At 39.1% G+C, this 21,538-nt stretch overlaps 1 protein-coding gene and 1 long non-coding RNA gene across 5 annotated transcripts in view; one reads left to right on the top strand and one right to left on the bottom strand.

Moving 5' to 3' along the window:
* LIMA1 (LIM domain and actin binding 1) overlaps positions 1-21,538 on the top strand; it is a 64,082-nt gene that overhangs the window by 9,928 nt on the left and 32,616 nt on the right. For 2 of the 4 annotated variants that reach the window (XM_026679978.2, XM_026679979.2), the window contains exons 2-4: positions 4,727-4,863; positions 12,693-12,738; positions 19,257-19,718. In XM_026679978.2, the coding sequence (XP_026535763.2) occupies positions 4,745-4,863; positions 12,693-12,738; positions 19,257-19,718 (627 nt within the window). In that variant the 5' untranslated portion in view covers positions 4,727-4,744. The remainder of the gene's footprint in view (positions 1-4,726; positions 4,864-12,692; positions 12,739-19,256; positions 19,719-21,538) is intronic. The other 2 variants (XM_026679980.2, XM_026679981.2) reach the window with 1 other exon arrangement.
* Positions 4,456-18,979, bottom strand: LOC148132252 (uncharacterized). The gene is made up of 3 exons (XR_015747245.1): positions 18,903-18,979; positions 12,669-12,718; positions 4,456-4,532 (listed from the first exon to the last, which is right to left on the bottom strand). It is a non-coding gene; the product is annotated as an uncharacterized LOC148132252 (long non-coding RNA).

The raw sequence follows: 21,538 nt of genomic DNA on the forward strand, positions 1-21,538 counted from the left end.
CATGCTCCTGAAAGCAATCTGCAATCTGCCATTCGGGAAGACAAAATAAAGGAAAAGTGGATTAGGTTTCCAGTACATCAGGAAAGGCTTGCAAATTGAATGGGTTATGTTGTGACACAACTTACTTTGAAATAGAATTTGAATCTTCCAGAGACAGAGATCATCTTACACAGTTAGATGTATGTATACACAGTTGCAGGTATTGCCCCCAGTTCAGAGGATAGCATTTCCTTTGCACTCTTTATGCCTGCCCACGATCAAATGAAGATGCTGAACAATTTTAGTGTATTATTATATGATTATTAAGGGTAGTGTACAAATGGAAATAACTAACAATGATGCAAGATATAGTTAAGCAGATTAAGAAACAGCAAAGGAAGTAACCCCACCAAAATTTAAAGGATTGATGAAACTAAAACGTACTTTATACTTTAAACAATATAATTTTGTTTAGAGGAGTGCGGATTCTAAGAACTGTTACAGAATGCAGTACAAAGGGCTTAAATTACAAACAAAAACTTTCTGTTCTAAATGTTACATAAAAACCCATCTGTATGTTGCACGTTTCAGACTTCTTATATGAATAGTCGACCCTTTCCTTGTTAGCCACTTGAATGGGGTGAAAATTCTTACATTCTACAGCCTAGTTTTTGCCTTATCTCCATTCAGTGGACTCTCAGTAGAAGCAACAGCTTCGGTTTCTTGAAGAGAGTTTGAATAGCTCATTTTGTTTTCAATATGCTTCACTAGGTCTCCTATATTTGCAAATGCACATTCTCTATAATTGGCACATTTTTCTGTTCCTGTTATGTCGGAGAATAGACAGTCTATTCCTTCTGCCAGTCCCCACCCAGGGGGATAGGACTTCTTCCAGGGTTTCTACAGTTGGGCCATTTTCCTCACTAAGCAGAGTGGAAGAACCAGTTTCTGAACTTCCTGTGTACAGTGTCTTGCTCTTGTTGGACTTCAGCATCCGTGTCTGAAACTGGAGCTACTTCCTGGGACTCATTTGCTAAAGCAATGCTGGTTGATTACAAGTTCCTACACAGGAATGCCTACAGCAAGAAGTCAAAAATGAATTCTCCCCCTTCTCCCTCTCTGTAATTTTTTTCTTGGAATCCCTGGGGAAGGTAAGGACAGGAAAAAACAGACATCTCATCAATTGCCTGAAGACAAGGCCTGCATTATTTATTTTATTACATCATATTTTTATTCCTCCAAGCGGATTTACAATTTTCTCTCCCTTTTTTAATCCTTGTGGCAGGCAGCTTTATAGCTACCCTAGCACAACATTTTAAAGCATAAATATGGTTGAAAACTACAAGATTAAATTAAAACCATGTTATATCTTTCTTCTATGAATCAAACCATCACGTTGTCACACTGTGGTTTGCTTATGCTTTGTTTATTGAGCAAAACCTTCATTTTGTGTCAGTTGTGGGTTAAGGGTGCCATACATTTAGGTGACACATTGTTTAATGACCACAAGAGTTGGTTTCAGGAAACATGTTAAGCCACAAAGAAGTATATACAATTCGGTAGCCTGTATACTTACTGTACAGCCAACAAATCATGGGGTATTTAATTTATTATTAAATAATTTGCATTTAGCTTGGTTTTCAGCATATATGTACATATTTTATGGCTTAATAGAGCATTGGATAGGTATTTCTGTACGTTTCTTTGGTGGTTAGTAATTGGCTCAGGGTTCCCAATAAGTTTCACAATGAAGAAAGACTTTGAAACTGGGGCTCTGAACCTTACCGATCAACCCTATTAGTGATTGCCTTATTTCCTAAAGTGCCCTTTAATCATATCATGAGACATCTAATGCAGGTGGTGGTGGTTTGGAGTACTTTAAGCATCACTTGGAGATTAAGCCCTAAATCTTTTCCTCATATGTTGATAAAAGTTATCAATTTGGGGAAAAAATCGAGTTCATTCAAGCTACTCCATGCATGAAATAAGCTGTACCTCATGAAAACATCTGCTGTAAATGAAATTGTTAGTCTCAAATATGCTACTAAATTTTCTGAATCCCAGAACAGTCTGTAAAACAATGTTTTTATAGTAAAATATGTTAATTTATTAGGTATAAACATTTTAATCACCCACATAATCAGTACATTAATAGTATATTGTCACACACACACACACACACACACACACACACACACAGACACACACATAATATGCAGGTCTTGGCGTGTTCGGGTCTTTTCCCGTGTAAGATTGAGAGTATCTTGGCAACGTTTAGATGAGGTCCCACTTGCCATCTTCAGGCTGGTACTTTCGGCTTCGTGCTTGTGCGAGCAAAGCGTGATCGGAGCTGCCGTCTCTCTATAAATACTGGTGGGGAGGTTGGCTGTGTTGTCATTTCTTGATTGGTTGATGGAGTTGCTGTTTGCAGATTGGCTGGCTTTTTCGTAAGAACATGTCTGGCTGAGGTACTGGCTGTGTGTCTATCAGCCAATACCTCAGCCCAGACGAACACAATACAGAAGCCTGATGATGGCAGATGAGATTCTGCCAAAACGTTGCTACAACTTTAAAAGCACAACTACAATGACGTGGGAAAATACCCGAACAAAGCTGAATACCATACATATATGTGTGTGTGTGTGTGTACACACACACACACACACACACACACATATATATATAGAGAGAGATAGATGATAGATAGATAGATAGATAGATAGATAGATAGATAGATAGATAGATAGATAGATAGATAGACATGGTAGAGTGATCATGTATGGGTTTACGCCATTATTTGGATGACCGGAGCATGCGAGGCCAACTCAAAGCAATAGAGGCAGAAATATTTGTTCAGGAAATTGTCAGCTTACACATCATATGCCAGCTCTAAAGAAAACACAGTAAGGTACAGAATATACCAGTCTCACAACAAAAAATGGCTTTCAAAACAACCAATAAGTTTCCATATAAAGGCAATGTCACTCCACTGGAAAGTGCCAGGAGGTATGAGAATGTTCCTAAGATGAGATTTGTCAAACTTTAGAATGCTTTAAAATATAGGCATACTCCGGAGCTATCTCAAACTATTACAGTTGGCATCTTGCCTTTGTTCTTCTGGAACACAAGGTTAGTCTATCCAGATAAACTTCGAGTTGTACATGTATGGATGAGAAAATTCATAAGTGAAGAACTTGTACAGCTTATCACTGTTTGTGTCAGAAGGGTTTTTTTTAAGGAACAAACAGCATTAAAGGTACTTTCCATCTTCAAACACAATGGGTTTTTAATACACATTATGATTATTGTGATCATCTATGTCACAAATAGCCTGCATCTACATAACCTGTCTTTCATCCCCATTCTCCTCACCCCATTCCAATTTAAATTCTACTTCAGTCTAGTCACTCCATGTATCTCAAAGGATGAATGGCAGCTTACAAAACTTTTTAACAACATTGGTTAGTTGGAAAAGGTGCTGCTAATACCCTGATTTTTTTCCAGCCTCAGTATAACATTCTTTGGTATAATTTTGCAATAAAACCTCTTTTCTGGTATTGGACTGTCCTCCATATTAGTAAGCAAATGAATTAAAATACACTTTTCTGCATACCTTTAAAAATTAGCCTAAAAACATGAAAAAGACTACAGTTAAGAAACTTAAGAAAACCTACTACTAAAACTTATTTGTAAGATTTACATATAAGGTTCGTTATAGCGAACATTTTAGTTTTCAAAGAAAAATGTTCAAGGGAAAAAGTGTAATGCAACACTTAAAACCAGAGCAACAGAATAAATTCAGTTCAGCCATTCTGCACTGCCAACAGATGCTTTTCTGGAGTAACCTGTTACTAGCAAATTATTATAATTGCATGAAATTGTGATTGAAATTTGAAAAATCAGTTCTAAAGAGGCAGATTGTAGCAGGGAAGGTATCATTGACTGCTTTCATTCTTTTGTTTTGTCTTTCTTTCTAAAACTCCTACCATCTTCTCAAGCTGAAAAGTACACAACAACCTTATAAGATAGTGTCAATGCAAAAACAACAACTCACCAGCAATTTACACATTTCCCCAAGTCCATGTCATAATTAAGTAGATACGGTATTTCATGGGTGGCAAACTTGCAGCATCACTTTGTTGTCACGTGAGGTTTCGCAATGTTTTTCCCCTTCGTGGAGCTGGGATGGGAGTGGCCTGAGCATGATGCATCTGGGCCACAGGCCACCAATTTGGCACCCCTGCTATATTTGAACAGCAGATGTCCCATGTCCAAATCACTCATTGCACTACATTGGCTAAATGTTATGTGATGACACTGAATCCTAGAATTTAGGTGAAAAGTGAAAAATACAGATAATGTGAGCAGTTTCTCCCATGTGCAATGAACACATTGTCACATAGCATTATTCATGTTAGCAAGATAGAAAACATGACACATACTGCATGAAATAATACTTTACATCTTTCAGAGAATCTTGTTTCCCGGGAACGGTAACGTATCATTCCATGGCAATACTGGTTGGAAATTATGGATGTTGCAATCTATTTTATCTAGAGGATGAGAAACAAATATTTCAGAGAGAATGTTTTCTTAAAATTTTAACCCGAAAGTTGTATTCTAATCTTCTTGGGGTCTAACATGAAGTTCAAAAAGTGGGTAAGTGGGGAGTTACTATCCCTCAAAGGCAATGGGATGGAGAGTATTTCTATGTAAGAATCAGTCTGTCATTTTCATTCTCCGATAGGCATTACTGCATTTCAGAATGGAGCCATCTCCATTTAACCGAAGGCAATGGGCTTCACATTCACTGAGGATAACCGCCAAAGAATTGTCTCTCGTCAACGCGAATACATCATCGGCTCTCCTACAGAGGTTCTCCAAGTAAGTTCTGTTGGAATTTTCAGGCTATGACTTTATTTATCAAATAAAAAGTTATTTTTAAGATACATATTGCTATATCCTTACTTTAGAATACCATGTTTTAAGACTTGATGTATGAAGTTTTTTTTCCCCAACTCACAGCAGTTAGTGAGCTGAGCTGCAGTAAAATTTTGTGCCCAATATCAGTTTTCCTAAAGATATTTAGTAAACATAGAGAAGGCATACATTTACACACAAAATTTTAGTCATTAATATTCCAAAACTGCTGTAATTACGCATATCCATGTGAGATGCAAATGGATAAATATCAGAGCTTCCTAATGAGAATTTTCAGCTTTGGAGTAGAGGTGCGGAAGGGGATTGAGAAAGTGTAATATGTGTGCCTGTGTATGAGCAGAACAAAATCCTTTCAACTCACAATAAGCAACTACTCCTTCCCTGAATACTCTTCAACCAATACAATTTTTTCTTTTCTTTTTTTTTTCTAGCCAAGTGGCACATTTTAAACAAAATATTAAATTGGAGTTACCCATAGTTTTTATTTCCTAAGAATGCTTAGAAAGTAAACATGGACACCCTCCTCCCCCAAGGATTATTGCTATAATCTGATATTTTACTTAGCATTTATTGTTTCTGTTGTTATTGTTTGTGAAAATTCCCCTAATATCTGGTGGCCAACATCAGCAGGGGAAATGTCTGACATTTTGGGTCTACTGGCACTGCATTGCATATTCCCTGGCTTAGCTAATGGAATCATCATTAGCTTGGTACAGGGATGAATATTTAAAGTGGAAAGTATTTTACTATGTATTTTTCAGGAATTTGCTTTCTTCCTTTTAAAATTTTATTATTAGATGTGCAATTAAAAGGTGATGAGTAGATAATCGGGTTGACAAAAATAGCACAAGCTTGAGCTGATCAGGAACAAATGGGAATAATGGGCCTAGATTTAAGGATCTTTTCTTGAAATAATGCTGATTCTCTGAGCTGCTGCCCTGTTTCTAAGGGCCTGAGGGGGTCGAATATGGTGGTGGCAGCTAGTGTACCTTGGAGATTTTGGCTGCTCAGTTCACATGCCCTATCAAACTAAATTTTGCTGCACTTTATATATGTTTGATCTCAGTATGTAACTATAGTTTAGTCAGATGTATTTTGTTGCTTTCTAGTTGGTCTGTGCTCCAATTTCTGTGCTGGCTCAACATCTGTAATTTTGGATTGTTGGTTTACACACGACGCTAAATTTGAGTTAATATAAAGTTTTTGAACCACGTTTCTATGTATTAGACAATTATGTTCCTTTGTAGAAAGAAAAAAGCAGGGAAGTGAGAAAACTGTATTTTTGTTCTTAGGAAAGTAAACGTCATTGTAACTAAGGAAAGAAAGCCACAATTGGCAGCATATTCTGCCTTAAGTGTTTTCAGGAAATGCCTTCCCTGAATTCCTGAGAGAAAGAGAGCACAAGTGAGCATAGTTCAGTTTAAAATTTCCAAAGGAGACAGGACAGAATTGAAAAGGCCTGGCTGCTGTAACCCAATCTTTCAGCAATTTTACCTGCCACTAGCATGGCAGCACTTCCTCCGCAGGCTGAAATTAGATCGGATTATCCATGGACTTGTTCAAGATGGACCAGCAAAGGCTTACACTCTGGATATTCTCAACACCCAACAGCTTCAGCAGGGAGGCTCTTTCATATACAGAGGTTGCTGTAATTGATGGACTGATATTTTAATTCTTGATGAAAAGTTCCTACAAGGATAGTTCCAGAAGTACCAGTGTCCACCTAGATACCTCTCCAGTGATCCCCCAAGCTTTTTGTCCCAGTATATTTTTAAAAATGAATCTAGTTTAATTTAAAAAAAAAAATGAAAATTAGTATCTGACAGCTGACAGCTTCCAGCATCACTTTTTATTTTCAAGCATACTCCTAGGTCCCGTCAGTTTGATGGATGGCTGCAAGAGAGTGCCTTGTTTAAAAATATGTGTGTCTTCCTTAAAACAAAAAGTGCTCCATCGCTGGAGATTTTCCAGAATAGGAAATAGACTAGCATTTGACCCAGAATAGACTAGCATTTGACCCAGATGGTATGAGGTCTCCAGCCTTGAGCAGGGATGCTGGACTAGATGATCTACAACAGGGGTGTCCAACCTTGGCAACTTTAAGACTTGTGGACTTCAACTCCCAGAATTCCTCAGCACAGCTGGCTGAGGAATTCTGGGAGTTGAAGTCCACAAGTCTTAAAGTTGCCAAGGTTGGACACCCCTGATCTACAAGATCCCTTCCAGCCCTATGATTCTATGAAATGGACAAAAGTAGAGGAAGCATCTAATATAGGAGAGGAGCTCAACTCAAGTGCTTTGTGATGTGTGTTGTTTGGCAACCACTATTTCATAAGGGCACACAGAACTATTTTTAAAAATTCCAAATAGACTAAACAGGCTAAAAAGTGAGGAGATTCTTATTCCACATTGCAGTTATGTACACTTGGATTTTTCAATGAATTGTATGCTGATCTTTGCTAATGGTATTGCAATACCTCCAATTAGAATTTAACTTGACTCCTTTTAGGCCATACAGTGGGATCACAAATAATTTTGGATTCTCAGAAATGTATAATTTGACAAGAGGCTGGCTGGTTCATACCATTAAGCCACATTTTGGGCAAATTAACCCCCATTAAGCCATATTGACAAACCCAGAATGCTAGTGTAATAAGTCACTTCTGCATATATAAGCTTTTTAGCTTTGAATTTGCTTATTAAAAGAGTTGACTGCAGATTAGTACAAAGGCTGAGAGAAGGTTAATCACAGATATTTTCAGAGTATCGGAAAGAAACTTTAAGAAGATGCAATATAGTGAGAACTAGTTTAAGCATATTTTGTTCATGTTGTAATGTTTTGAAGATGGGAACAGGTCATATTGGCATTCGTTTCACCATTTGCTTCCCATGGTTCACTTGCTGTCCCCATCCACATTTTGCTCTGTTTCACAATATTATAAAATTGTTATTCCAATAGGAAACTACAGAATAGAATAGAATAGAATAGAATAGAATAGAATAGAATAGAATAGAATAGAATAGAATAGAATTCTTTATTGGCCAAGTGTGGTTGGACACATAAGGAATTTGTGTTGGTGCAAATACTCTCAGTATACATAAAAGAAAAGATACATTTGTAAATCATAAGGTACAACCCTTAATGATAGTCATAGGGTACAATAAGCAATCAAATCATACTAGGAAACAGTCAATATAAATGTAAGGATACAAGCAACAAAGTTACAATTATACAGTCACAAGTGGGAGGGGATGGGCGGTAAGGAGTGTTGAGAAGTAGTGCAGACTTTGTAAATAGTTGAACTAGTGTTGAGGGAATTATTTGTTAATAATTAATTATTTGTTAAACATATCTGATAACTTGCCTGCTAAATGTTTTCCTGTTCAATGTATTGTTATTTCAGCAGAATGTTACTCCATTTTTCTAATCGGGTTTTAATTATTAAAAGCTACTCCCAAAAGTGCAACTACAGGGGTGGCAATATAAATCTTTAAATGATTTCTGCATTTGCTTCGATTAGGCTGCAGATTAATCCAGTCCAAGGTGATACATTCTCTGAAGTAGAACTACCTTTTAAAAATGTAAATTTGAGTTCTCTGGTGCCAGAACTGGCCAAATTATTGTGGCATCGAAGGCAGAAAATCCTACAAGTCTCTTTCTCTGGAATAAATAATAAATGTAATTTTCAGTAAGGGAAGACAGCCTTGCCTTTATTTATTCCTAAAGCGTGAGACAATGAGCTGCTTTTTCTCCTGGCTCTTTCAATTATTGGCTGTGGAGACCCTATATGAGGGCTCCAAACTCTGTATAGGTACAGCCAAAATTAGGACTAGAGACTTGGTTGCTAAGCAAAGTGGTCACTAAGTGAAACTATGAAAGTACTTATAATTCAGATTCTTTTGCTTTACAGACCGGCCAAGGTCATAAATGCAAACATTAGTTGTAAAGTTATTTTCTTCCATCACTATTGTAACGGCACATGATTAGAAAATGAGCCGGTTGCTAAATGGGTGCTATCTGCACCCTGTGAGACAATGTGAGAGCTTCCAAGGCAGGGAGGGGGTCATCTGATCTTCATCTGATCACTCTAAGAGCAGCCAGGTCAGAGAGGGAACAGATTATACTTCTATTGCTTTTTCCCATTTCCCTACCCTTCCCTTCCCATTGTAAATACTGCTAGCAGCACCCTGGCTGACCTTTAAAACCCAATCAGTGTCAGATTTAGTTAATCCATGGATCCCAATGTTGTAAGCTAAACTAGGAAGTATAACCAAAAATTCCATAAGAAGGCATAGCAAAACACTTTATTCTTTACCTACGTGAGTATCATCAGGGATTAAATATAATCTGAAGGAGAGTTTACTTTTTAATTATGTAGAAGAGCCATGTTGTCTGTTGCAGCAAAAGGCATTAAGCTTTTGTGAATTGCAGCTTGGTTCATCTGATGCAAAAAATGGCTGGACTGATGTAGGATTTAAGTTCTTTTTAACAATAAACTTGAAGACAGAGATTGGGGGGTTGTTGTTGTTGTTGTTGTTGTACAGTAGCCTGATCTGGGAGTTCTTCTCACTAAAAACTTTTAAATCCAGATTCTGCAACCAAAGTTTGCATCAGCTCACAGAGACATTGCTAGATTCTGATTTGTTCAGTGAACCACAAGTGGGTTTATACAACATGTTGAGGCATAAACTATGGTTTACAAAGCAGAGAGGCCAAGCATACATAGCTATTATCCTAAGTCAAAACATGGCATACTCATTTGAAAAAATAAAAGCCACTCATGTTTCTTGCATCAATTCATTTGGTAGAAATTTCGGCAATATATGAGAACAAACCAAATATCAGCCAGGAAACCGATGAAGCTGTCTATTCATTAAGATAATCCAGGTTTGTACCTGGATTTGAATAGCCCAAGACAAAAATAATGCTTGTCCGTCATGATTGAAGCAGAATGTAAAACTGACAAATAGGCCATAGAAAGCATTGCTCAGCAACTGTAGTAGAGAGACATGTCTATAGATCAAAAGTGTCCAATGTCAGGTCATAGCTAATGTCATCAGTGAGGCATCATGGAATATTTATCTTCTCACAGGAATGTTTTCATTATAGAAACCTGGAAATGGGGTCCATTTATGCAACTTTGTGTTCCTGGGAGGAACAGTGGGACTTACCATAATTGAAACTGAGTAATAGTTCAACTTAAGCAGACTGAATGCTATATAGCTCAAAGTTTTGTTTCTCACAATGACCACATACTTTAATGTTGTGCTTGATTTTGGAGTACTACTTTTGAACTGATAGCAATAGCACTTAGACTTTTCTGGGTCCTCATTTTACCGACCTTGGAAGGATGGAAGGCTGAGTCAACTTTGAACCGGTCAGGATTGAACTCCTGGCAGTTGGCAGAATTAGCCTGTGCTACTGCATTCTAATCAGTGTTCCTCTTCCAGAGATGCTGTTTCAGCCTTTCTCTTAGTTTTCTTTTGAGCAGTGTTTCTGAGGCTTTGAGATGTGTAGACTTCAGGCAGGCTAGGGAATTCTGGGAATTGAAGTCCCTACATCTTAAAGTTGCCAAGCTTGGGAAGCACTGCTCTAGCTGCATCAGGTCTACAAGACCTGCAATTTCCAAAGTTCTGCAGGACTTGAAGAGCATGTTGTAGACATTTGAAGAGCACTAGGTGGTGAAAGCTGATGCAAGTGTTTATATGTTAAATAGAATATTTCACTGCCGGACTCTTGAAATGGAGTGTTTGTACAAAGTAGTGAATAAATTACTGGGAAGCGAATTCCCCCTGATCGTGGAGGCATGCTGGGTCATAGTTATTGAGAAAATTCATGATCAGTTTTGATTGTATAAGATCCCTTAAAGCAGTGGCCCCAAACCTTTTTTGAACCAGGGACCGGTTTTACGATTATTTATTCTTCCACGGACCGGTACCTTCTACTACTAGTCCCTAAAGCAGCGCGGAGCTGCTTTAGCCGGGCTTCTCTCTCCCTTCTCAGTCTCTCTCACCTTCCTCAGTGACCTGTCGCCCTTCTTCTTTCCAGCCTCGGGCAAAAAAAAAAGACTTGGCACAGCCAGCTAGAAAGCACGCCCGAATTCCTCGCAGCTTCCCGCCTCCGCCTGCGAGGAAGTGGGTGGCGGGGGGGGGCGAGGGGTGCAAGCATGGGCCGGGAAGCGAGACTGGTCAGGGAATGACCTTCCCCGGGAAAGTCGGAGGCGCAGCCGCCACCGCCGCAGCTGCTGCTGCTTCTTTGCGCTCTGGCGACGGATGCCGTGGCGCTCCTTCAGCGCCTGTGCTCAATCTATTCCTCCGGGTCATGGTGCAGCAGCAACAGCAACAGCTTTATCTGCGCGCGTGTGTGTGCATGGTTGACGGGGGAGAAGGAGAAGGAGAGGAAAAGGGAGACTAGTGCTGGGCATACCATAGCGCTCTTTTCTCCCTCTCTCTCCCTCGCGGCGCCCAAGCTTTGCAGCCCAGTAAAAAATGATCCACGGACCGGTACCGGTCCGGGGACCGGTGGTTGGGGACCCCTGCCTTAAAGCAATCTGTGCCAGCTGCCATTATCCCATCTTGATGAAGTGAGATTTCAGGATCCTATGTTGCTGATATGGATGAAAAAGCCAGGTAGAGGTGTAGGGTAAAATTGTTCTGAGAGGGGTAGCACCCTGAGGCAGTTCAAAAATTTTCCTTACATTAGCTCAGGCATAAGATTGGGACAACCTGTGTATATATTTAAAAAAAAAAATTTATATTCCATATTTCACTGGAATATCAAGTGACTATATTCTATGGACATCCTTTTGATCTAATCTATTTTGCCAGGAAAAGAATTTGAATTCTGTTGTATTCTACTGATTTTTCCCTATATTGTTTTTTTTTTAATGGAAGCAGAAAAATGTATAATTGGTAATAGAATCTGTATCTGGAGGCTGGTAAGGAGGTGGCATAATTGCAAAGGGTAGGACAAAGGCTATCAGATCAGCCTTAGTCATGGGTGTGGTGATCAGCCTTTTCAAGAACAGTGACTCGCCTCAGGTTTACTGTTATCTCACCTGCTGGTTTTAACTTGTTCTGCAATTACTGCTTGGTATGTAAACGTGGAAAAAAGTCATCTTGAAATAATCTTCTGGCTTGAAGGCTTTTAATACTTCCTCATCAGAGGCCTCTGAGAGCACCAGAAGCTTCAAAATTAAATAGCTTTAAATTATTATAGACAGCTAATGCTATGGTGTAAATCAGTTGCACAATGGATATCCTTGTTAATCTTTTACCACAAAATGTTATGCAATTTTTATTTATCTTTAAAGGATAAACTTTTATTGTGGGATAAACTTGTTGGATTTTGTCCTACTTTATCAAGGTGAGCCATGAAGTATTAATGCAGCTGGATTACAATTCCTTTCTTTCTGTGGGTGTATTTGCATATGGGCCGAGCTGGCTGCACAAAATTAGCACTTTTGCATTTTGCAAAATGATCCATAATTGGTAAAAGTTCATATTATGATACATCTGTCACATGTGGCCCTTTAAAATATTTATTTTGTTTCATTTTGCATGGCATTTTCCTGGGTTTTTTTTCTTCATAAGATCACTTTTTTAGGTTCCCCTTCTTTTCTACTAAACTGTGATCTCAATTACTTAAGCTTACTATTTAAACAATAATAATTTGTTGTTTCTCAAAATTTTGTATACATATCATTGAAAAGTTTAGTGGTTGGAATGAAAATGTTTTTTTTTCCTACTTTTTGCCATCCTTTGCTGTAAAGGTACCAGAAGGCAGCTGAAGAAGCGGCTGCGGAAAAAAAAAGAAGTGTAAGTATTTTAAAATTGTTATGAATTCAGTAGTAGCATGACAACTTAATGGCATCTGTTTTTTTTTTTAATCCCCTCTAGCAGTTACTCTTGAATTTCCTTAAAATATTTTGTCTGTCTCCTCTTCCAGTGCTGACTGACAAATGTTCTTAGCCTTAGGCCTTAGTTTAGACCAGGGATGGCAATCATGGCCCCTTTATGACTTGTGGACTTCAACTCCAAGAATTCCTGAGCCAGGCAAGCTGGCTCAGGAATTCTGGGAGTTGAAGTCCACAGGTCATAGAAGGGCCGTGGTTCCCCACAGTTTCTTCTCTTCACACGAGGGTTGACGAATGAGAAAATCAAGTAAGTTTCCTGATACTCAAAACATCTGAGATGCTAACTTATTTGTCCTAAATTCAAAGCACACTAGGCTGCTGTGTTCAACTTCAATGCAGTTATAATGCTAACTTTCAAATTTAGTTGCAGGCTGTCTGCATAATTCTGCCTCTCTGCTTGTGTTAATTTGTTTAGCTGATTCCTTATATTTATGTAAATAAGGTTGATCTTGGTTCTTGATTATATTTTGTTCAACAAAGTAGCAGTCTGAAGGGAAAATAAATAAAGCTAACATGCCATTGCTTTCCAAAATAACATCTTTACTATTCCAAGTAATACTTTCCAGCTGTTCAGAGATTTTTTTTTGTTATCAGATACTGTTTCTGACTCAAAGCTTCAGTTTTGAAATGGGAACATCATAATCCCACTTAAGCTTCGCCCCTCCCTTACATCTTGGAAAATTCCAGGACTAGAATTACAAATTAATGTGATCAGAATATTGCAATCGTTCATTACTACCGGTAGTCCTTGAATTACAACCGTTTAACAACAGCCCAGAATTATGATTGCCTCAGAAAGGGTGCTTTACAGCCCATAAAGCACTTCCTGCCAACCCAAAACATTGAACAATCACGTGATCATAATCTGGGATCTTGGCAAACTGTCTTCACTTATGATTGGCTCCATAATTATGTCATTGCCATATGCAACCTTCTCTAGAAAGTCAGTGGGGGCAGCTAGCAAGGAAGAGTACAAACAGCTTCTATTTTACCAAGAAGACTCCTTCTTGTCTCTGGGGGTTGGCTGAAAGAGCTTCTTGCTAAGAGGAGCTGAACTTGTTTGGCGTGGAGCAGAAACAGAGCTGACGTCAGATTCCTTCTGTGAACAGAAAGGTGAAATCCTTTGCCGGGAAACTTTCAACCATCCCCAGAGACAAGAGGGAACTAAAATCCAAACAGAGAGCTAAGTGGCAGCCTGGTGAGGTAAGGAGTGCAGAGTACCCCAGTCAGGTGGAGAAGGCCTTGGAAAGCCAAGCACAGGCTGCACACAAGTGTCTTTTTGCTCAGTGGCTGAAAATCCTACTTAGATTTTGGCAGGGAGGATTTTCAGACCCTGAACAGAGTCTCCTAGGATCTCTTCTACTGTCCTGAGCCACCTGGCACTCATTACCTGGAACTCTACTTAACAATGCCTGAGATTGCTTAACAACCACACCCAAGAAGGCCAAGATTGCATCATTAAGAGAAACCACCACCTGGGCATCTTGATTAATGATGGCTTTGTTCAGTGACTAAGATTTTGGTCCCAATTGTGATCATAAGTCAAGAATTACCTGTGTATTAATCGATTACAGTCTCTCTATATTTTTGTTCTATACAAAGCAAATCATAATTTTAAAGCCTTTTATACACATACCCTTCTAGTGAAGCCCACAAGAATAATATAAAGATACAGTAGCTGAATTCACATATTGTACCGAGCCATGCACATTTTTAACCAAATAATCCATAATTGACTAGGTTTGCCCAATGTGCTGAGCCTAGGCTCATGCTGCTATATACCACATCCCTGCATGTCGTAAAGGAAAGACATCCAGAAATGCATGTGGTGTTGGAGAATGAGAACAATAATACCTTCCTTTGTCTCCTGCTCCAACATGAAGAAAGTTGGGATAATGATCTGGTCTTAAGAATAATTGAAGCTGCTTCTGAATTGTCCTGTTGTACAGGCTATTCACTTCTCTAATCATTAACTCAAAATTTTGAAATAGGACATTTGACATAACAAAAGCATTTGCAAAAAAGAAAGCTTTAGAACAGCCTTCCAGTGGCAGAATGTAGCCCAAGTTTTATTCTGGGATGTAAAAGTTTATACTTTTCATCTACATGTAGGTGTGAAGTCATTCTGCTTAGAATTTTTCCTAATTTGCCTATGACAATATAATTAAGTAGATACAGGTTGTTGTTGTTTTTGCCATGTCATTACAATGTCCCAACACATTCCTGGAAGCAGCATAATTAAAGTTATCCTTAGTGGTTCTTGTATTTAACTTGTGTTTTGCCTCTTAAGTAGTTGATAACCCATGCAGCTTTACATAGGTGCACTCTGATGATGTTCCCTAACCATTCTGGTGGTGACTTCTTAAGAGGGTGGAATTAGCCTGGCACCTATTGGCCACTTTAGGCTGCTGCAGGCATGGCTCTTCCCAAAGCCAGGTTGTCTGCTTGTAGATTTGGTTTAAAAGAAGGATCGGCCCAGCTAACACCCAACTGGCACCAGGAGGTCTGTGCAGTAGAGGGGAAGGCTGAGAAGCCTGTTTATTCTCTCCAGCTTTTTCTACATCCTCTTCTCCACTCACTTAAACTCATATTTGAAGGGAGTCTAACTTACAGCTAGCTTGTAATGGGAGGCAGTGTGGTGCAGAGGGAGAACCAACTTTCTCTCTGGCTCCAACACACAACTCCTTGCCTCCTCCCCAACTCTCATACTACATTAAAAAGAGAAATTGGGTGGCAAGGGGTGGTGGTATATTCCCTGTTGCTGGTGCTGTTTGGTGGGAAGGAAGGGAAACAAAAGCAAAGGAATGAATTATGCATTCCTTTCCCTCAAGTTGTACCATAAATGACCATTTAATGGCAGCAGAGGTAAGAGAAAAAAAACAGCACTAGGTGTAGCAAATATTCAACCAAATTAAGAACTTATGGATAATATTTTAACCAGCCAATGGAAAAATGGCTTTTTATTTGGTAACAAATAATCTTCCTAATACAGATGCATGCCTGGTTCTCTTTCTGGGAATAAAACATGCCAGGAGGATTTTAGCTTCATTTTCTAATTTATATTCTATTTTGGTTCCAAAGTTTGTTTCTGTGAGCAGAAACTTCGCTGCTAGTTATACTCAGAATAGCATTCTTACTAATGATAATTTAACATAGCGCCCCCAGCTATTTGGGCACCAGGGACCAATTCCATGGAGAGAAGTGTTTTTTGTGGACCAGAGGAAGTGTGGTTTCACATGGTGCCTGCATCCTGCAGATGGGGCTTCGCTTGTTTATGCATGCCATGGATCAGTGCTGGTCCATGAACGGAGGGGGGGAGTTGAGGAGCCACGGTTTTAACATAAGGAATTGTCAACCAATCAGTATTCATTTACTGTTAATTGTCTTGTCCTGTTTGGGGTCCACCATAAATAGATTTTTGACAAATATAAGTAAATCATTAGTATTTCCCTGTGTTCCCTGTAGCAAACATTTGGCCTTCCAAATTTCTGCTGCTGCAGGGTATATTCCCAGGAGCTGGGAATCGGGATGAGTCAAGTATTTTTCGCAGTGAGAGCTTAGATTACTCAAGCACAAGGCTGAATATATTGCCATTTTTGGACCAGGATTCACTGCCTTCAAATTATATTTCCCTCTCCACAGATATGAGCCCATAGGCATACATCAAAACAACTTGCACCCCAAACCCCTGATTATGAAGTCAGGCAATTAGTGTGAACTGATCTTCTTTGAGAACTAGGACTGCATCTTCACAGGGAAGGCATCTTAGCTGGACTCAACATTTTAGAACCAGGAAGAAGCAATCACATTTCTGGGCTGATCATCTCACCAAAGTCTTCAGATGCAAAATTTTGAATTAATAGTAGAAGGAAAAGGAGGGGGTGGGGAAGCAGCAGGGCAAAGGACAGCCCTGCTGTGCAGGCAATGAGTTCTCTCCCTCAGTTCTCTTGATTTGAGAGACATCGGGAAAAGGTAGAAGAAAAAGCTGTTTCTGGTGAAAACCCCTGGGCTCTACAGCAAGAGGAAAATGGAGAAAATAACATAAGACAGAGTTGGCTACAGGTAATCCTCGATTTACAACCACAGTTGAGCCCAAAATGTCTGTTGCTAAGCAAGCCTGTTAAGTGAATTTTGTCTCATTTTATGACCTTTCTCGTTAAATGAATCACTGCAGTGAATCTGGCTTCCCCCTTGACATTGCTTGTCAGAAGGCCACAAAAGGTGATCCACATGACCTCAGGACACTGCAACCGTCATAAATATGAGTCAGTTGCCAAGCGTCTGAATTTTGATCATGTGACCATGGGGATGCTGCAGTGGTTGTAAGTTTGAAAAACAGTCATATGTCGGTGCCATTGTAACTTCAAATGGTCACCAAATGAACTGTTGTAAGTCAAGGACTACATGAACAAGGGATGGAATATATAGAAAGCTACCATCATATCATTCAATACACACACACACACACACACACACACACACACACACAGATATTCCATTTTTGTGGTGGTAAAAAAAGATGGAAGCATAATGGAAAACCTGAGAAGGCGACAAATGGAAGTTGACATCGTTTACAACACTGGTAAAAATTATATAAATAAAACAAGGGATATTAGACAATAACAGATTCTTTGGTTATTAACTTCAGTCCTTGGAGTTTCTCTGTATTGTACCAGTAAAGTTAGAATTGCCTCTGTAACATCCCTACTACTGGGTTCACTGAAGTGATTTCATTTAAATAGCTCTGAATTTAAACAGATTGCTGATTAAATGGGCTGTTTTTGGCCATGGTTATCTAATCTGGGGTACTGAATGTGGATACAGCTTTTGCTAATGTTTGATCTTATCCATGCTTCTGATTCTGTTCTGTCTGCTCAGCATAACCTTCCAACCTTGCTAAGAATATTTGTGTGCTGGAACTGATTATCCTCTGTGTTAGATGAAGTTTTGTTCTGGTGCGCTTGAGAACTCTCTGTCCTGCTTTTGATTGTTATTTTCTTCTTCTTCTCCCTTTTAGCGTTTCTTGTCTAATGTGTGACTCACTGTGTTAAAGAGCTGACTCTTGGACCTGTGTCTGTTAGATAGCAATTCTGTCTGGCTGATGATTCTTTTGACTACAGGATTGAATAGTAAACTCTGAGTCAGGTCAGCAGAGGCCACAAAAGTGAGCTTTGCATAGGGGCATTAAAACAAAGATGAATTCAAATAGTGTTCAAGATGAATCACAGTGTGCTTGTACTGTTTATTACAGATTTCCAGATGCAACTGAATACTTTTTTGGAACCTATAAAATCACTAACATTTACACTACTTTATGTGGTTCTGTACCTCTTCTCGCCACTCAATTTTTTTTTTTAAATTTCTGACTCCCCGATCTTGCGCTGTCACTTCTCTCTGCAAATTTAAACTTGCTTGAAATGGAGCAGGAAACTGATTATTTCTGAAAGATATGTTACCTTCTCACTGATTTGCTAAGGTGGCCACAAGAATAACAGAACTAATCCCAGTATAGCTGCTTATCCTGTTTAATAACCTAAAGCTTTGTAGCCCCTTTCCATTTTTTTAGCTGGATCTTATACCTGGCAGAACACCAGTATAGCCAACTAGGAAGATACAAGTTGCCAACTATTACGAATGGCTCGCTTAAAAAAAACCTGGGCAGAGGAGTTGCCCATTACGTAAATAAAATGCTTGTGTTAAACCAGGAACGGCACAATGTTTTCCAGGTCTACCTTAAATCTTTTAGGACCCTTTGATTTTAAATCATTTAGTCGGAGGTCTGAATCGCAATCCTTGTAAGGGTGTGATCCACCTTTAATAAATAGGTAAAAAGAAATAAAATTAATGGCTGGCATGGTTAGGAAGAAAATTACAGAAATGTTATCAGTGAATGCTTATAAAGAACAGAGCATGAGCGACAGGTTCCTTGAAAGATAAGCCTCTATTATTATTACTATTTTTTTTTAAAAAAAAAAAAACCTTGCTGTTGGGTCCTCTTTGTCATCCTGTGGAGCAGATGAGAGACAAGGGGTTCTTTGACAGCAGCCATCTCATATGGCTTCCCACCTATTCTGGAAGCAGCCTGGGAGACGGTGGGCTTTTGTTCTCTCCTTCCTTTGTGCTGAATGTTGAGGCAAAAAGGCTTGGTTCTAGCTCTCTCATTCAGTGGAGTCCCTTGCTTCCATATAAGGCCATCCTGCTTTCTCACTTCCTGCTTCAGCTCCTTTTTCTTTTCCCCTCCCTTCTCCCCTTCCTTGCCCTGGATCCAGCCTTGCTCCATGTGGCACACTTCTAACGATTCACAGCTGTCTGAAAGTGCAGTCTGCTCAGCGTTTTAACTTCCTTTCTTCCCTGGAGAAAGAACTTCGGGACAGCTTGTGTAACCGGTCTCACTTTCTTGTTCATTTTTTTTTTTTTTAGATCATTGACCCACTTCCCCCTCATTTTAAAAGGGGGAACCTCAGCATCTTGAAGAAGAAGTGGGAAAATCCAAGCTTGGAGACGGAAGTCCGGAAGGAAGCTGTGGAAAGCTGCCGTACTGAGGTTAGGCAGAAGGCTGTCAGCCCTGGTGGTGGAACTGAAAGCGGCTCTGCTTCCCTAGCAGAAATTAACAAAACTTCAGGGATTAGTCCAAGATTGAGACTTCAGTCCTCTTCCAGATTGTTTGGCCGGTTCAGATATCCCAGTGTTGGCAGCGAAGACGATAAAACACGGTCATCTCAGAGTGGGGAAATGGAAAATTGTCTTAGAGAATCCAGACAAGACATAGGAAAGCTGGAGACCAGTGAAATCCCCGAATCGTCAGGGAAAATAGAGAAGTTTAATGTTCCTCTAAGCAAACTAAAGATGATGTTTGAGAGGGGGGATGCAGTTCAAACAAAGGTAAGGAACGATTTGCTTCAGTTCTCCCTGGCTTTTGAAAAGAAAAACAAATTGCAAAAGGGCGACTAAAATCTGCCTGCCGTGCAAGTGGGTATCTTTTATTTGTCCTGTTGTTAAAAATCCCCCGTGTGGACAGCACAATAATTAACAGCTCAAAGGAGAAGAGTTTGTGTGGCAGAATGCAGGTTTTTAGAATGCTAATAGCTGTTGCAAAAAGAAACCTAATTAACCAAAGTTAGCCTAATTGGGGTGTTGGCCCTATTGAAGCCTCCAAATAAATTGAGAAGGGTGCGTGCATGCAATTGTGAAGAGAACCTGGGGAATGTGCGCGCCTATTGTGATTGCAATACAACTGTTCCTTGATTATTTTAATTTTTTTTGAGTTGTGGACACTGATATTTGAAGCTACAATTTTTGCACTCTCTCTGCATCCTGGGAAATGTTTCTGTCGACTGCTAAATCTTCTCACAGGAAGAAAGTGTGTGATGATAGTCTGAGAATGCCTGTCTTCACCAGTTTTGACTTGCAAATTCATGGGCCTTGCATTTTCCTTTAAGTACTCATGAAATCTGATCCAGCATGTGGACTACAGACTGTATCCCTGGGGAAAATTGCAAATTGAGTAACAAGAAAATGAGTTGCATATGGTAGTGGCTTGAAGCACTCTTTGGTTGATTTTTCCCAGTTGCTTCATAGTTTTCCGTCAGCTTAGTCCCTTGTATGTGTTCCAAGTATATGTTAGAATATATAAACAAGATATAGTTGTGATTTAAAATTCCTCAGGGTTTTGAAAAGGTGAATTACTTTAGAGTCAAGCTAAATTTTGTAAATTAGATCTCCAAATCTAGATTGCCATAGGAGCACTTTATTTTACTCTAACTAGATACAGCCTGCTATGCTGATTGAGTGGTCCAATTAGATCTGAACATAACATGGATGAAATAGCTGGGTGTGTACAGCTATCCCAAGACATGTGGACACCTGAATTGTAGATTACTCACCTTAAACATGTTTCAAAAGTTAATGTAGATGCTGCCTGTATTGGTTCTAGGCCAAATTTAAAGTCAGTTAAACATGCTAGGGATATGCAAGTTTTCCAGTTTTACAAAAATCTTTCTGTTATAAAATAAAACTGGCCCATAGAGAAAACATTTCATACTTTTTATAATTAGAAAGCTATTCTTAGCTGTGGAGAAATGATCTTGCAGAAAGAATGTTTCAGCCTGAAGAAGTGATCCTTAGGTACATATTTATCATTGTTTACATTTAAAAAAAATGTCATACAAATTCTGCATTGTAAAAGTTGCAGCTATATAGTTGCTATAACCATGCTATGTAGTTTTGCATCACTGACAAATTAGTACTACAGAAAATATGTTACAGCAGCATATTTTGGATTTCACATATGCAGAAAAGTTATGATGGTAAACTAGATGCTTTAGGTATTTTTCCCTTCTTCTTTCTAGGAGCTAAACTTTAATTAATTCTGTGTAAAATCCTGTAAAATATATGTGCAACAACAAAATTAGTTTACTACAAGGCTCTGGAAACTTCAGATCAGGATTGGCATATATAATAATGTTCTCATTGATTCATATGCCTGAGGTACCCTCAGTGTACTAACCTGATATGTTCAGAATCCACTAGAATACATGTATAGTTGCATATGGGTGTTACGTATTGGGTCATCCAATATCTGGGAGCAGATGACAGCATTACAGAAATAGTGATCTCTTTGTCTCTGTCAATGGACTTAAGCCCATTAAGCATGTCCTCTTAATCTCATGTGCAGCTACTCCTGCAAACTGCAGATCCTGAGA

Source organism: Notechis scutatus, chromosome 2 (genome assembly GCF_049901735.1).
Source record: "Notechis scutatus isolate UNSWTSFEM ecotype Mainland chromosome 2, rNotScu1.2, whole genome shotgun sequence".
Taxonomy (NCBI): Eukaryota; Metazoa; Chordata; class Lepidosauria; order Squamata; family Elapidae; genus Notechis; species Notechis scutatus.